Genomic DNA, 14,092 nt, shown 5'->3' with positions numbered 1-14,092 from the left:
GTAATTTAGCCATTTAAATCAACTGTGATGGATCAAGGACACATCTAAAACCTGCAGGACACCGGCCCTCTAGGCCTGGGTTTGGACACCGCTGTTCTAGACCATATATCATTATTTAGACTTCTTTCAGTTACATTATCTGTACCCATGGACTCTATCTATTCCTAGTAAGGTCTGTGGTGATGAAAACATTTATATATTTCATGATGAAAACTGGAAAAATGTGTAGTAGCTGTAAAAATAAGTAAGTCTAACCCTAACAGTCCATACACACGATGTCTGTTGATGATATTCCTTGTTTTTAGTGTATTTCCTCTTATAGATTTGATTATAGTGTAATGCAGTGTACTTGTATTCATATAGTACTTTTTGTGTTCTTCATTGTCATTCAAAGTCCGACACTTTATTCTACACACTTCAAGCGCTTTATCCACCTCACATCTATGGCCAATTTAGAATCACCAATTAAGCTGACAAGCATGTCTTTGAACTGTGGGAGGAAACCAGTGTAGCTGTAGGAAACTCCTGGAGAACGACCACAGCTGGCGTTCAAACCAGGAAGCTTCTTGCTGTGAGGTGACAGTGCTAACCACTGCACCAGCATGCCACCCTCTATCGATTCCTAGTGTATCTTCTGTGTGGCGGAAACAGTAGGTGCAAAGAGCTTTTCTGCATCAATGCAGTTTTTTTATTATCTAAAAGTATAACAAATAAAGGGCTGCATGGGCTCAGGGGTGCAGAAACTCTTTCCTTTTGATATGATTATTTTTCAGTGTACTGTCAGGAAAAAACAAACAAACATGCCAGTGTGGATTAGGGGATTTAATAAGCTTGGCGGTAAAAAATAAATTCTCTTGAACTGTTTCTTGATCCCAATTGCAATTCCCTGTTCCGTTTTCTTAAATTGACAATTGTGCTTGTTGCCTTTGTCTCTATACTATATTAATGTCTTGAACTTATTGTTACACCAAATCACTACACATAAGTCATGCTGTGTATGTTTCCATGTAAACGTGAATGTATTTAAAGCCCCTGAGCAGTCTTAACAGGTCTAATTGGATGTAAATGTAGATGAGAATATGAAACTTAATTTAGCATGAAGTGTCAGTGTAGTGTACCTATCCCTGCAGAGAATGAAAGCTGTCTCTAAGCATGTGTCAAACAATTAGAGGCTTCACATAAGACCTGGGAACAACTATTCGTCTCATTCCAAGTGTCACACTGCAGGTATGTTTTTGTGGAATAACGTAGAAGTCAACTTGTTGTAAATTGAGTTTTTAATTGATTTTGAGTTCAGACATCTGTGGATAAGTACAGGTAGCTTGCATTCTTCCCCATAACCAGGAGTCCTACTTTAAGTGTCTTTACCTTTGTGTGAAGTAGCAGTAATTCTATTAGACTGCTCACATTGCCCTTCCTGGGTCAAACTAATAAAAAGTGGGCATAGTCACGTACTGTAGGAGATGGACAATCTGTTTCCTGCTGCTGTGACTGATTGTCTCAGTCTTACCCTATGTTCATATTATGAGCAGCCTGAGTGCTTTATAGTGGTATGCAGTTCTGCATCGGGCGTCTTATTGTTATCGGCACAAGCAGCTTGACAGGGGGAGCAAGTCCAAGAGCAGTGCAGACACCAATTCAAAGGAGTTCTGCAGTATTTTTAATAAAAAGCAACATCGAATTAACATTTTTAAAAACTCATAATTAAGAGGCCACATATATTGCCTGGACTGCAGTGTCACTGTCTCTTTGCTACATGCCATGTTCCTACTCTCAAGTAAAGGCACAAAAAGTAAAAAGACCGAAAATATATCTTAATAAAAGGTGGAAAAAATATATTTTTCTACTTGATATCATTTAATCCACATTGTTTTGCTTCTGCCTGGTGTGCCTTTGTCCCACTTTCCACATTTCCAACTGCTGCTTCCAATTCCTGCTACTATTGCTTACAGTTTCCTATTTCTTATTATATAAAGAATTGAGAATTAATTTAGAAGAATTAAGTTTTAGTTACTGTTTGTTTGTTTTTGTTTTTTTAGCAGATGAACAGTTGATATGGTCAAATATATAAATACACTCACTGTTCACTTCTTTAGGTTCGCCTTGCTAGTACCTAATGCTAGCAGGGCTGGGACTACTTTTTCCTTCAGAACTGCATTAAGTCTTTGTGGCATCAGTTCAACAAGATGCTTGAATGATTCCCCCAGGAATCTGGTACACGTTGACGTGATAACTTCACACAGTTGCTGCAGAGTTGTTCATCCAGTTGTACATCCGCAATCTTGTGTTCAACCACATCCCAAAGGATTGAAATGCGATGGTTGTAGAGGTCATTTTTTGTACAGTGAACTCATCATCATGCTCAAGACACCAGTTTTAGATGGTTTGTGACACAACATGTAATCCTGCTGGAATGAGCAATCAGAAGATGAGTATACTGTGGTCATAAAGAGATGGACATGGTCAGCAACAATAATCATGTATTGTGTAACATTTAGTGAATGCTCAGTTGGTACTAAGGAACCCAAAGAGTGGAAAGAAACCCCCAACCATTACCATCCTAGTAATGGTCGTGAAATCCCAGTACATCAGCAGACACCAGCAACCACGTCATGTTTAAAGTGATTTAAATTAACTTTTGTCTCCATTCCGATGCTCGGGTTGAACTTCAGGTGGTTGCTGCTATATGACTGGCTGATTTGTGTTGACAAGCAATTGAACAGCTTCACCTTGTGAAATGGGCGGTGAAATAATATAATAACAGACCATTAATGTTTACCTCTTTTAGCATATAGTTAATAAGAAACAACTTTCTCCCTCTTGCTAATTTTTAAATTGTTTTTTTATTGTTGCACCCTCTCACCCCTTTGGCTGCAGTTCTCCAGTATTTACCTTCCTTTTGTGTGTGATAAAAATGAGCTGTCTTGCGTCCCTTTGGCCTGTCCTCTGATCTATTATTTACTCTCCTCCTTTGTAAATCTGAGAACATTGTGTAGCAAGCTTCATTTCCATTGTTCTTTTGAACTTTGTGATTCATTTAAAATTATTTGTGATGTTGTTTTATAAACTAAATGATACATTTAGTTAAAACATTAATGACCTAAATACATAATGCTGTATTCTTAAAATCTCAATCTGATTTCTTTCTCACCTTTAGTGGTACATGATCAGTATAGTCCACATCTACAGCCGCTGGAGGAACAGTGAAATCAGATGCTATGTTAACGGACAGCTTGTTTCTTATGGAGACATGGCATGGCACGTCAACACAAATGATGTAAGTCCTCCTTATTTGTTACTTTTTCTCACTGTTGCCGTTTTGTCGTGATTTTAATGCCATGGCACAAGGCTGACTAAGGCTGCCACATCAATGTTTCGCATGGCTCGCGCTCTGTGGGAGTAAAACATGTATACATCCTCAATAATTCTCATTGATGAAATGAGAAAATGAGTTTTAACTCACTGTTTTCCTCTGAAGTCTGTCTAGGGTTTCACTCTTTATTTGAACATGTTTGTCCCGGTTGTGCTGCAGTAGATATCAGAATACAATTTTGAGACCCAGTAGCTGTTTTATGTGTAAATAATAACTTCCATTAGACTGAGGATGTCTTTTTTAAAATGTGTGATAACAAGGTGATTTACAGTCTAACAGAATATTTGTATGTTCAGATGATTTCGCACAGTTATTTAGAAATGACTAGTGTTGCATTTGGACTTGCAGAGAGGAAACACATTTAGAAAGGTGTGCTTTGAACCAAGTGTAGTTCATGAAATATTCAACCACATTAAATGAAGATGCCTTAATTTGTGATTTTTGTAAAGAAATGTTGCGATACATGAAGAAAAACATGAACATTTGCAGTATTCCATAGACATAAGCAGGTCTCTGGTCACATACAGTGAGCAACAAATTTATTAGACAACCTGGCAATGTGGTTTAAGCCAGAGCTGTCCTAAATTTTCTGTAATTTCCAAAATGTTTCTGTGATGGTTAATCCATCACTATGCATCAGTTTTCACTAAAAATTATATTTTTATTTTGTTATATTATATTTATTTTGCTGAATTGTAATTGTTGTTGTTGGCCACAAATTTTCAAATTGATTGTTTTACAGAAAAGCAGATAAAATAATCTAACTTTTAAAAACTTTTTATTAAGACGCTAAATTACAGTTGTTTTCCCGCATCCCGTCCTTCCATCCATTCTCTTCCATTTATCCTTAACAGGGTCACTGGAATCTATCCCAGCTTTCATAGGCAGAAAGGCGGGGTACACCCACTAACAGAAAAGTTTTAGTGGTTGAATGTTGTCCTCTGATGTATGATTTATTCTCTAATCCGTGGTCCTTTCCTCCATGTTTGATGTTCGACATGCTTTCACTTACTCCCACTGTGTATTCAGTGTAACCGTAACTGCACTTAGTTTAAATGCAGAGATTATTGCTGCCTAGGGTTACCGTTTCTAGTGCATGTTATGATTTATGGCTGTAAATCTGACTGTGTTGTGCTTGATTGATTTCTGAGAAGACCAGAGGGCATAAAAACATGAATTCACATGAACTGAAATGTGACTTTTTTTTGTCTAAGTAACAATATAGGTTTTAGCTATAAACAAGATTTTGGCAGATTTTTTTTTTTTTAAAATATTTGGGTTTTCTTGTTATTTTGACAGGTGGTAAATAAATTTGTTAAGGACTGTATATTTGCTGAAAAGCTCTGTGTTTTGTAGACAGTGAATTTTCTTTACTTAGTTGGAAGACATCTAACATGCATTATATGTATAATTTTGATTTTTTCTTCTGTTTTTTTGCTATTGAGGCTACAATCTTAAAGGTTAAATGCTGTCATCTTTAGATATCCTTTTTAATTGCCTTATTCTGTTCTTAACTACAACTCAGATATAGATTATTGTATCTTTCTAAGTAATACAGTCCACTAAAGCTGTATTTCTTAGTTAGCATAAATATATGTGGTAATGTTTTGGTTGACTGTTTGCTTTAAATCTTACACATGTTGGACGTAAAACAGCATTTTTACAGGGTTAAATAGAACCAGATCTCTATCAACTAATCTGATGTTTTTATTCTTCCATTGAACCTCTTTTATAGATCTTCACTTGTTATGCAATTTGCTGTTGCCGCTGTAAATAGCCCTTCGATTTGGTGCTGGATGTAACTAGAGCACATTTTTTCACTACCACAGAGATTATATAGAAGTTTCATGTCTTTGTAAATCAGGGCCGTTAGGAAATTCTTTCCATCAGGGAATTGTCAACGTAAACACTGAAACAACATGAGAGAATGTTATTTTGAAAAACGAAATTGAATTTCTTGGCTGGAATAGAAAATAAAACACATTTGAAGGACCCATTTGAAAAATCAAATATTTTACATTTTACTTTTAGACCTCTGCGTAATAGAGCTGTGTGATATATATATTTTTTTCTTTTTCTTCTAGTCCCTGATGGTGTTGCCTCTTTTTCTATGTCCCTCTTGCAGAGTTATGATAAGTGCTTCCTTGGGTCCTCAGAGACAGCGGATGCTAACAGAGTGTTCTGCGGACAGCTAGGAGCTGTCTTCGTGTTCAGCGAAGCTCTCAATCCCGCTCAGATATTTGCAATTCATCAGCTAGGACCAGGCTATAAGGTATGTGCTTGTGGGTGCCTAAATTAGATTACATGTAAGCAGTCTGCATTACCAATCCATCTGTGAAATCAATGAGCAGCTCTGTCCTGCTGTAGTTCCTTTGCCTTGTATCGCTGTCCTGCTTTTCCTCCCAGATAAACGGCTGCATAAATTACCTACTTCTGGGGAATAATGGCACAGTACACAGAGGAAAGCAGCAGGCCCTCTGAGGGGATAGAGACATGAGCCAAGTTATATCAGCTGCAGCAGGTGGAGCGCTCCCGAGCATCTTAACAAAAATCAGAACATGAATGTGAATATAAAAGGAAACTGACCTCCCAAAATAGGGATTACAGTGTGAATATTTATTATATGTTGACAAAACATCCCACTGATCTGCAAGAAAAAGGAGGTGCCTGTTTACTTTCAGATTATTCTCCTTATTGTCTCACTTTTGTCCCAGATGCTCACAAAAGGCTGTTTCTGTTCTGTTTCTTCAGTGTTAAGCCCAACACCCTCTCACAAAAGTAGGAATGGCATTTCATGCTAAATAAACCCTGAACACAAGATGTGACTCATTCAGTTTGCACTCTCAGTGACCAATTTGTGCCACTAGTGTTTTGTCTCCAGCTGTTTTAAAGACAAACTTACTAAGTAAAAGCTACCCTGCTGAAGATGATTAAAGTCAGGTCTACTGATGCCCAAGAAATTCTCAGAGAAATCATTGTTTTCTCTTTTTGCTAATGGCTGGTTACTTGTTGTTCCCCTCCTTAACTGCATTTCATGATCTTCTATTAAGACACAGCAAAGCAATCGTTCAGAATTCTTGAAATAATGAAGAATAAATGTCCCCAGGGGAGACAATTATCTGCAGTTTGTGAAGTTGTGAACAATGTTTTTAAGACCTAGACAGGTGAGTTGGGGAGAAAGGTCAGACAGTTGTCTACCCCACTGATTTATTGTTGTAGTGGGAGTGCTATACAAATGACGAGAGGTCTGTTTTAATTCAGAATTGCCTGGAGGAGTCTGAGTGCAGCCAATCTCAGCATACATCTGTTAGACTGTGTACTATACACTCAAATTTATACTGTCTGAACTCAGCAGGGCCTGAGAAAAACCATCGCCTCTGATGTATGATTTATTCTCTAATCCGTGGTCCTTTCCTCCATGTTTGATGTTCGACATGCTTTCACTTACTCCCACTGTGTATTCAGTGTAACCGTAACTGCACTTAGTTTAAATGCAGAGATTATTGCTGCCTAGCACTGGGATTTTCAGGCTTCTACCGTTCTACCTTTAAAAGCCGGAGAGCAGTCAAATGCTGGAAGTGGAAGCTAAATTGGCTGGTCATTCATATGTATATTAGGTCGTTACCTAGGAATTCTGGAGGGAGGGGAGTGGGGGTGAGTGATTGAGGGGGTGGGGGAGTGGAGTGTTTCAGTTTGCCATCTTAGGGAGAAATCAACACATGTCCTTTGTATGTCCTTTGTTGCTGACATTTATTGATGAAAACAGTACAAAAAACCAACCATTTGTACACATATTTACAAATAATGATAAAAAGTGAGTGAGTACATTTCAACATTTTCAGCAATCACTCACAATCCTGGCACTGCCACGGTATCTGTCGTCTGCATTTACCACATGTGTACCTGTAGCAGTGAACACATCGCACAGTGGCCTGATTTTTTTTGCATCTGTGTTTGACCTGACACGTGGCCCTTTTTCCAGGGCTCGGTGTGGAGGGTTGTGTCCGAAGCAACTGATCTTTTCTTGCCTTCTTCGCAGCTACATGAGAGCGAGCCAACTCCCTTGCAAGCTCCACCAGGAAGTCCACCCGTCTTTCCTTCGTCCCGGTGCATGCTTGATACAGCACATGTGCATTCAGTGCTGCCATGTCAATCATGTTATAAAACACGGCGACTGGCCAGCGCCGTGTTCCTTTGCGGACAGTGTACTCCCGAACCATCTGGTCCATCACATCCACGCCACACTTTGTTTTGTTGTAAAGGGTGACAGTGTTTGGCTTCCTTTTGGTAGTGTTATCAGTCTGAACCACGCTGTGCATGCTGCTAAGAATATAGACTGTCTTCTTCCGTTTGGCCGCATACGCCGTCAGCGTGGCAGCAGAGGTTGAAAACACCTAAGAAATAAGATAAATTGTTATTTCCATAGCCCTTTTACACACAATGAAACACATAAACATAGAACCACAAAAGACCTGCAACATACCTGAGTGGTGAATTCATTGCGATCTGTCTGTCTAGTGGATTGAGGAATTTCCCTGCGAATCTTGTTGACTGTGCCGAGGATGGTGGTTTTCCGTCCAAGAAGTTTTTGCGCAAGTGAAAGCGATGTGAAGAAATTGTCTGTGGTAACATTTCTGCCCTTGTCTAGGAATGGTTCCATCAGCCTCATTACTACATTTTCAGAAAGTCTCTCCCCAGTGGGACGATTGGGGTCCTTGCCAAGATATGGGAAGACATGGTTTTTTGTACTGTTTTCATCAATAAATGTCAGCAACAAAGGACATACAAAGGACATGTGTTGATTTCTCCCTAAGATGGCAAACTGAAACACTCCACTCCCCCACCCCCTCAATCACTCACCCCCACTCCCCTCCCTCCAGAATTCCTAGGTAACGACCTAATATACATATGAATGACTCCAGCATTTGACTGACTGCTCTCCGGCTTTTAAAGGTAGAAACGCAAAATGATGACTCCGCGGGGGTCTAAGGTAGAAAACCAAAATGACTGCTCTCCGGGGGTCTAAGTGCTAGGGTTACCGTTTCTAGTGCATGTTATGATTTATGGCTGTAAATCTGACTGTGTTGTGTTAGCTAGATTTCTTCTTCAGGCTCTGAACTTGGATGTACTTCTGTTTATTTCGTTTAAAGTACAAACAAACAACTTTTTTCTTGTAAAGTTCAAACTTTATGATTGACTTGACATTCACAGACTTTGACAGATACAGTTAGAGGTGCTTCTGGACACACTGTGCCTGACAGCAGCTGACATATTTTTTTTCTCTCAATTCATTACTCCCGTTTTAGCAGTTAGTTAATCTTCAAAAGTCAGGTAATGACTCACGAGGTCTGGGAGTTCTTTAAACAGAAAGCCTAAAAAATCCCCTCTCTGCATACTTATTCCTAATATTTTCTTCTTTTTTCTTTTTTCATTTTTCTTTATTCTCCTGGAAATAATGTCATCTGTATTTGACAAGTTAAAACAGTTGTGCCATGATTAACAGTTTTTCACATGATGCACTTTGTTTTTCCTTTGTTTTCTATTATCACTATCATATGTGTTCTACATAAGGTAGATTAGCCCATGAAATTTGTAACAACACTGCACTGCAGTATGAAACACAAGCTATAGGAGAAGATATTGGGGCACAAATCTGGTCCACTGTTGCCCAAAGTATTTGACCTCTAACTGTGCAGTATGCCTTTACAAACATTTGTGAAAGAATGGATCATTCTCTCTCACTGGATTCATATGTGCCACAATTGCAACAAGTCAGTTTGCGGCCAACAGTCTACTGATTTATTAACTGGAAACTTCCAAACCTCCTCTGGCACCAACATTAATATCAACATAAAAACTGTGAGCTTCATGCCCAAACAGCTCCTGTACATGTAAAGTGAACATGGCCAAATACTTTTGACTATGTAAGAAAACCGAATCACAAAAGCTTCAGATAATCCACAGGAATGTGTTGCTTTACAAAATAATCCCAACAGTAATTTTTATAAATAACTAGTGAGGAGCCGATGGGAAACGGACCAAAGCTGGAAGTAAAACAAAACAATGACAAGCAAAGTCAGTAAAACAGAAAACTAACAGCCTACAAAACAAAAACCATGCAGATGATAGATATGTGACTTTTTTTTCCTAGCAAGTAAGAAACAATATACAGAAAGAAAAATGCAAACCCTTGACAGTTGTAATAAAACAGCAAAATGGGGCTTACAGCGCACACAGATATTTAATGGTACTTAATCTTCAAACATTTGGTTAATACTGAAAAACATTTTTTATTTGGAAGTGAAAAATTGCTTTTATTTTAATTTGTAGTTGGATAGTTAGTTCACTGTATTAAAAACACACAAGGGTCGGTAGCAGAAGAAAATGAAAGTCATACGCGGGTATATTGTGTTATTTTTTTACTTGTATCACAGGCAACAGGGAGTGTTGCAGTCCTCTAAGTGTCTTCCTGTGGTGTGCAGAGAGACTGGGTTGCCCCTGGTCAGTGGCAGCCTTTGGGACTAGTAGAAAAAAGGAGGAACTGCACTCTAATTCTTTTTTTATGAGTGTCTGGCCTATGGAATGATGCTGTCACGCTACAGGGTTTGATAGCCCAAAACCCATGGGATCATTATTTTCACACTGCGGCAAGGATCGCACAAAAGTGCAAAGCAGTGGAGCTTGTTATTTCTTGCCACTTGGGTTCCATGAGTTGAAACTTTTGAAGGATGTTAGAGACTTCATGATGAGATGCATGATGTCCGCTGTGTGGACCTGATCATAGCAGGCGAAGAGATTATCTCTTATGCTTTTTTATCATCGGACTGTACGTAGATATGTCATTAAACCCTCTCAGTTTCAGTGCTGTGAGGAAACTGATATAACACCTCTATAAATCTCTATAAATAGACATATTTACTAGCATCATGTTGAAAAAGGTTCATAGCACTTTAGGCAGAGACGAAACTGTAACATGTGTAACAAAACGGAATGAAAATGTCAAATAGTATTATTAAATTTCAAAAGATGCAAGGTAGTGTTGTGCAATACTTGTACTTGTTGTTTAATAATAAAGATTATTAAAAACTTCCAAATGTAAGTTTCTACTAAAGGCTGCCACCCACTTACAACTCTGCACTTCAGAGGCAGTCAGAATAGAAACCATACTCATTGTAGAATTTGACAATCTGAGTCAGATCACATTTTTTTATCCATTTATTCCTCACTGAGAAAAAGAATCCCAGATTTAGATGCGTTTTGGACAGGTGCGCAAACCCTGTTTGCCATGTTGCGGAACATACTGTATTTATCTACAGTCCCTCTAGGACCAGATGGTTGTTTCATCACTGTTGCTTCAGTTCTCTCTGTCTCTCTTTATCTCACCACCACAGTCTTGCTGCCCACAAGTCAGAGAGGGAAGGAAAAGCATTTCTTTCACCCATTAATAATTCAGCCCTCCTGATTAGAGAAATTGATTTCTGCGTTCACACTGCACTGACAGATTAATTCAGCTCATCTGTCAACAGCTAATTGATTGAGTAAATTGAGACTAGTCTGTCATCGATCAGCAGTTTGTTATGGTAGCCATATTGAATGTGTTACTAAACCACTGACTCATTTAACCTGTGCTTTATGAGACATGTTGGTAAAGGCATTGTGGTAAATATGATGCAGTTATTCTTACAAGACACACAGTCCCAGTAAAACATTGAATTATCATCATAATCATCAAGTTGCTGGTTTATTTCCCTCAGCTGGGCGTAAATTTATAATCCGTTTTCTTCCTCTTATTACTATAGATGTGAGGTGGCACAGCAATTTGAAGCTAAACTGCCAACCGCCAGCTTTAATTTGAATGTGTTTTCAGCTGTATTGGCAAAACTCGTCCCCAATTTGTCTCTGCTTCATGACTGTATTGGAAAAGAAAATTACAATGTCAGTGCAAAACAAGCAAAAGCAACACCCCCCCCCCCCCCCCCCCCCCCCCCCCCCCCCACACACACACACACACACACCAAAAAACCTTTATATCCAAAAAGACTGCTCTGACAGTGCCTTGTCTGCAGCCTTCTTTTAGTATGTTTTTGTGAGAGTTCAGCAGTAACTGTGCTCGGCTTGAATTTGCTGATGAACAGAGTGGAGTAAATGCTTCTTGGTTAAATTAATGCAGGTACACAATCATCTCTGGTATCAAAGCAGCTTTGATCTTTGTCATCAGACCCTAATCATTGTACTCTGCAGTCGAACTTGAAGATTGTCATCAGGCAATGTTGCACTCAGAACAAAAGGCTTACGTGCACATTCAAAGTAAGACAAAATATGCAGCAAATATCTCCATATCTCCAAGAGACATAGCGATGAAAATAATTCATTTTACAAATATAAGTTTAAACATGAGTTTTACGTCTCATATTTTGGAAATTTATTTACAGCCATTTTGAATACAGCTTTTCTTTTGACATGTAAACATAATACTGCTGTCACAGCTCACTTTATTCTCTTAGTTACTAAAAAGCTAATGGTTTTGCCTTTTGTTGTTGATTGCACCCATACAGAATGATAGAGATGAACAGGATGCTTTAATCAATGGAGAAAATTCATTTTGAAAATGGCGATATGCTGTAATGCACTCAGTGTCAGCCATTTTTCATTCTCAAATGAAGTTATAATTAAAAGATAACACCCAAGAGGCAATGATGGGGTGTATGTTCACTAAGAAAAATACATAGCCCATCACTCTCACACTTTTATTTATGTCATTCCTTTATTTGATTTCTCTCTCTCTCTCTGTTTTTTTCTAACAGAGTACATTTAAGTTCAAGTCCGAGAGTGATATTCACTTAGCAGAGCATCACAAGCAGGTATTATATGACGGCAAATTAGCCAACTCCATCGCCTTCACCTATAATGCGAAGGCCACTGATGCCCAGCTTTGCCTGGAGTCTTCGCCTAGAGAAAACGCCTCCATCTTTGTGCACTCACCGCACGCCCTTATGCTTCAGGTCAGTTGCATTACTCTTAACTTTGTGCTCAATACTTTAGGTACTGACTCGTTCATTTTTATTACATAGGGTTTAAAATTCAGTCCGTACGAAGGCGTATTTATGGGTTTTGCCTTACCCTTCCAGGATGTGAAAGCCACAGTGACTCACTCCATCCATAGTGCCATACACTCTATTGGTGGGATCCAGGTTCTCTTTCCCCTCTTTGCCCAGCTGGACTTTCATCAGCTGAATGACAGCCAGGTGAAAACAACTGTCTGGTAAGAAGAAGCAATTTTGAGACTGTACAACTTCTTTTAGAAATGAAAGTAGAAGTTATATACATGAAACTGTAGATGAGGGGGGAAAGTTGTGAATTTAATTCCTTTTTGATATTTTTTTTATTGTGATTTATGGCTGTGTTTGTGACTGATGAAGGGTTGGCAACTAAAGTAATATTAATCACTTCTTAAAATGACTTAAGGGTTGCTTTTTTCCCCCATGAATACATCTTCATGTAAATTATCAAGTTCAGCTGCAACATTCCAGCATCTGACTTATCCTAATTGGGAAGTCACTGAGGCGTTCCAAATAATTATCACCCTTTTTTGTGGTGTTAAGCTTATTGGCAGTTAACCTCATAACTCACTGGGAGTAAAATCAACAGAAGCAATGGGCTATTTTGTTAAACTTGATGCTTAATATGGTTGAAAACTACGAATGTGGGTTTGCTTATGATTTTATAGTAGATGACAACTTATGATGGATTCACTTCAGAAACACCCAGGGTCTGCAGCATGGATTTGTTGGATAAATAATGCAGTGATGAGATTTTCTGTATCATATAGCAGTCTTGGTCAAGCTGTAGTCCCCTTTCATTATTATCTCTGCTCACTGCTTCAGACTCCTCTCACCCCATCGTTCTGAGCTGGTCTGCCCAAAGCTTCCCAACTGTGCCCAGGATGGAGCCGGAGCTCTGCTCTAATCCTGTGTTAGTTCAATGACATGGATGGACGCAGGAGTGGCCGCATAGCAGCACAAATCCCTGATACCCAAAGCTCTGTCCCTCTGTAGATTCCTCTCCTCTCAGCTCTCTGTCCCTCCTCCTCTCTTTCTAGCATGTTAGAGTCTTTGGCTCACTGTGTGCAACTCTCCCAAGCACTTTGCTTTGTCCTTGCCGTGGCTTTTAGACTGAGTCCTTCTAAAAGCCTGTTGGGCTGAGAAGTTCAAAGCGTCTGCAACAATTAACTCCATATAATGCTCCCTGATCTGCCTTGGCTGCTCTTGACAGCATCATCAAATAGTGATTTAAAAAAAATCCCCTTTAATAATAGCGTGAGCCTGTGTCACCTTGATTTCCAAGCAGTGCTGGTGTCGCATCAGCTACGACTCCTCGACCAAATTGGAAAGAATCTCTGCTTGCAGCAAAGGATCATGGGATAAACCAGACCCACACAGTCGTGTCATTTAATTCTGTTCTCTGTTTAAGTAAATAGACCAAAGGGGGAAAAAACGACTTGAAGTTAACATTAAGTAAAGGAGTTTGTATGCATGTAGTGTATGTTCTCTATACATGAGCAAGCCTGCAGAGGAGTGATTGTGTCCTTGTGATTGTTGTGCTGGGGTGAAAACCACTAGAGGATGTGAGGAAAAGCCGATTAAGAAGTGTCACCAAGCACCACTGTTCCTCAGCCAAAGGCTTCTGCTGAGAAAAAAACCCTGCAACAAAGAAAAAAAA

General features: G+C 39.1%; 2 protein-coding genes across 2 annotated transcripts in view; one reads left to right on the top strand and one right to left on the bottom strand.

Moving 5' to 3' along the window:
• nbeab (neurobeachin b) overlaps positions 1-14,092 on the top strand; it is a 209,248-nt gene that overhangs the window by 59,216 nt on the left and 135,940 nt on the right. Inside the window, exons 8-11 of the mRNA XM_080889391.1 lie at positions 3,158-3,277; positions 5,499-5,645; positions 12,178-12,375; positions 12,502-12,635. Of these exons, the coding sequence (XP_080745517.1) occupies positions 3,158-3,277; positions 5,499-5,645; positions 12,178-12,375; positions 12,502-12,635 (599 nt within the window). The remainder of the gene's footprint in view (positions 1-3,157; positions 3,278-5,498; positions 5,646-12,177; positions 12,376-12,501; positions 12,636-14,092) is intronic.
• On the bottom strand, positions 7,091-8,171 carry LOC308401255 (piggyBac transposable element-derived protein 4-like). The gene is made up of 2 exons (XM_080889396.1): positions 7,857-8,171; positions 7,091-7,767 (listed from the first exon to the last, which is right to left on the bottom strand). Exons 1-2 carry the CDS (start codon positions 8,166-8,168, stop codon positions 7,219-7,221), a joined length of 861 nt encoding a protein of 286 aa, XP_080745522.1. The 5' UTR covers positions 8,169-8,171; the 3' UTR covers positions 7,091-7,218.

Source organism: Rhamphochromis sp. 'chilingali' (genome assembly GCF_963969265.1).
Source record: "Rhamphochromis sp. 'chilingali' genome assembly, chromosome: 8".
Taxonomy (NCBI): Eukaryota; Metazoa; Chordata; class Actinopteri; order Cichliformes; family Cichlidae; genus Rhamphochromis; species Rhamphochromis sp. 'chilingali'.
The sequence above is the reverse complement of the archived record's forward strand: the minus strand, read 5'-3'. Positions and strand labels throughout refer to the sequence as shown.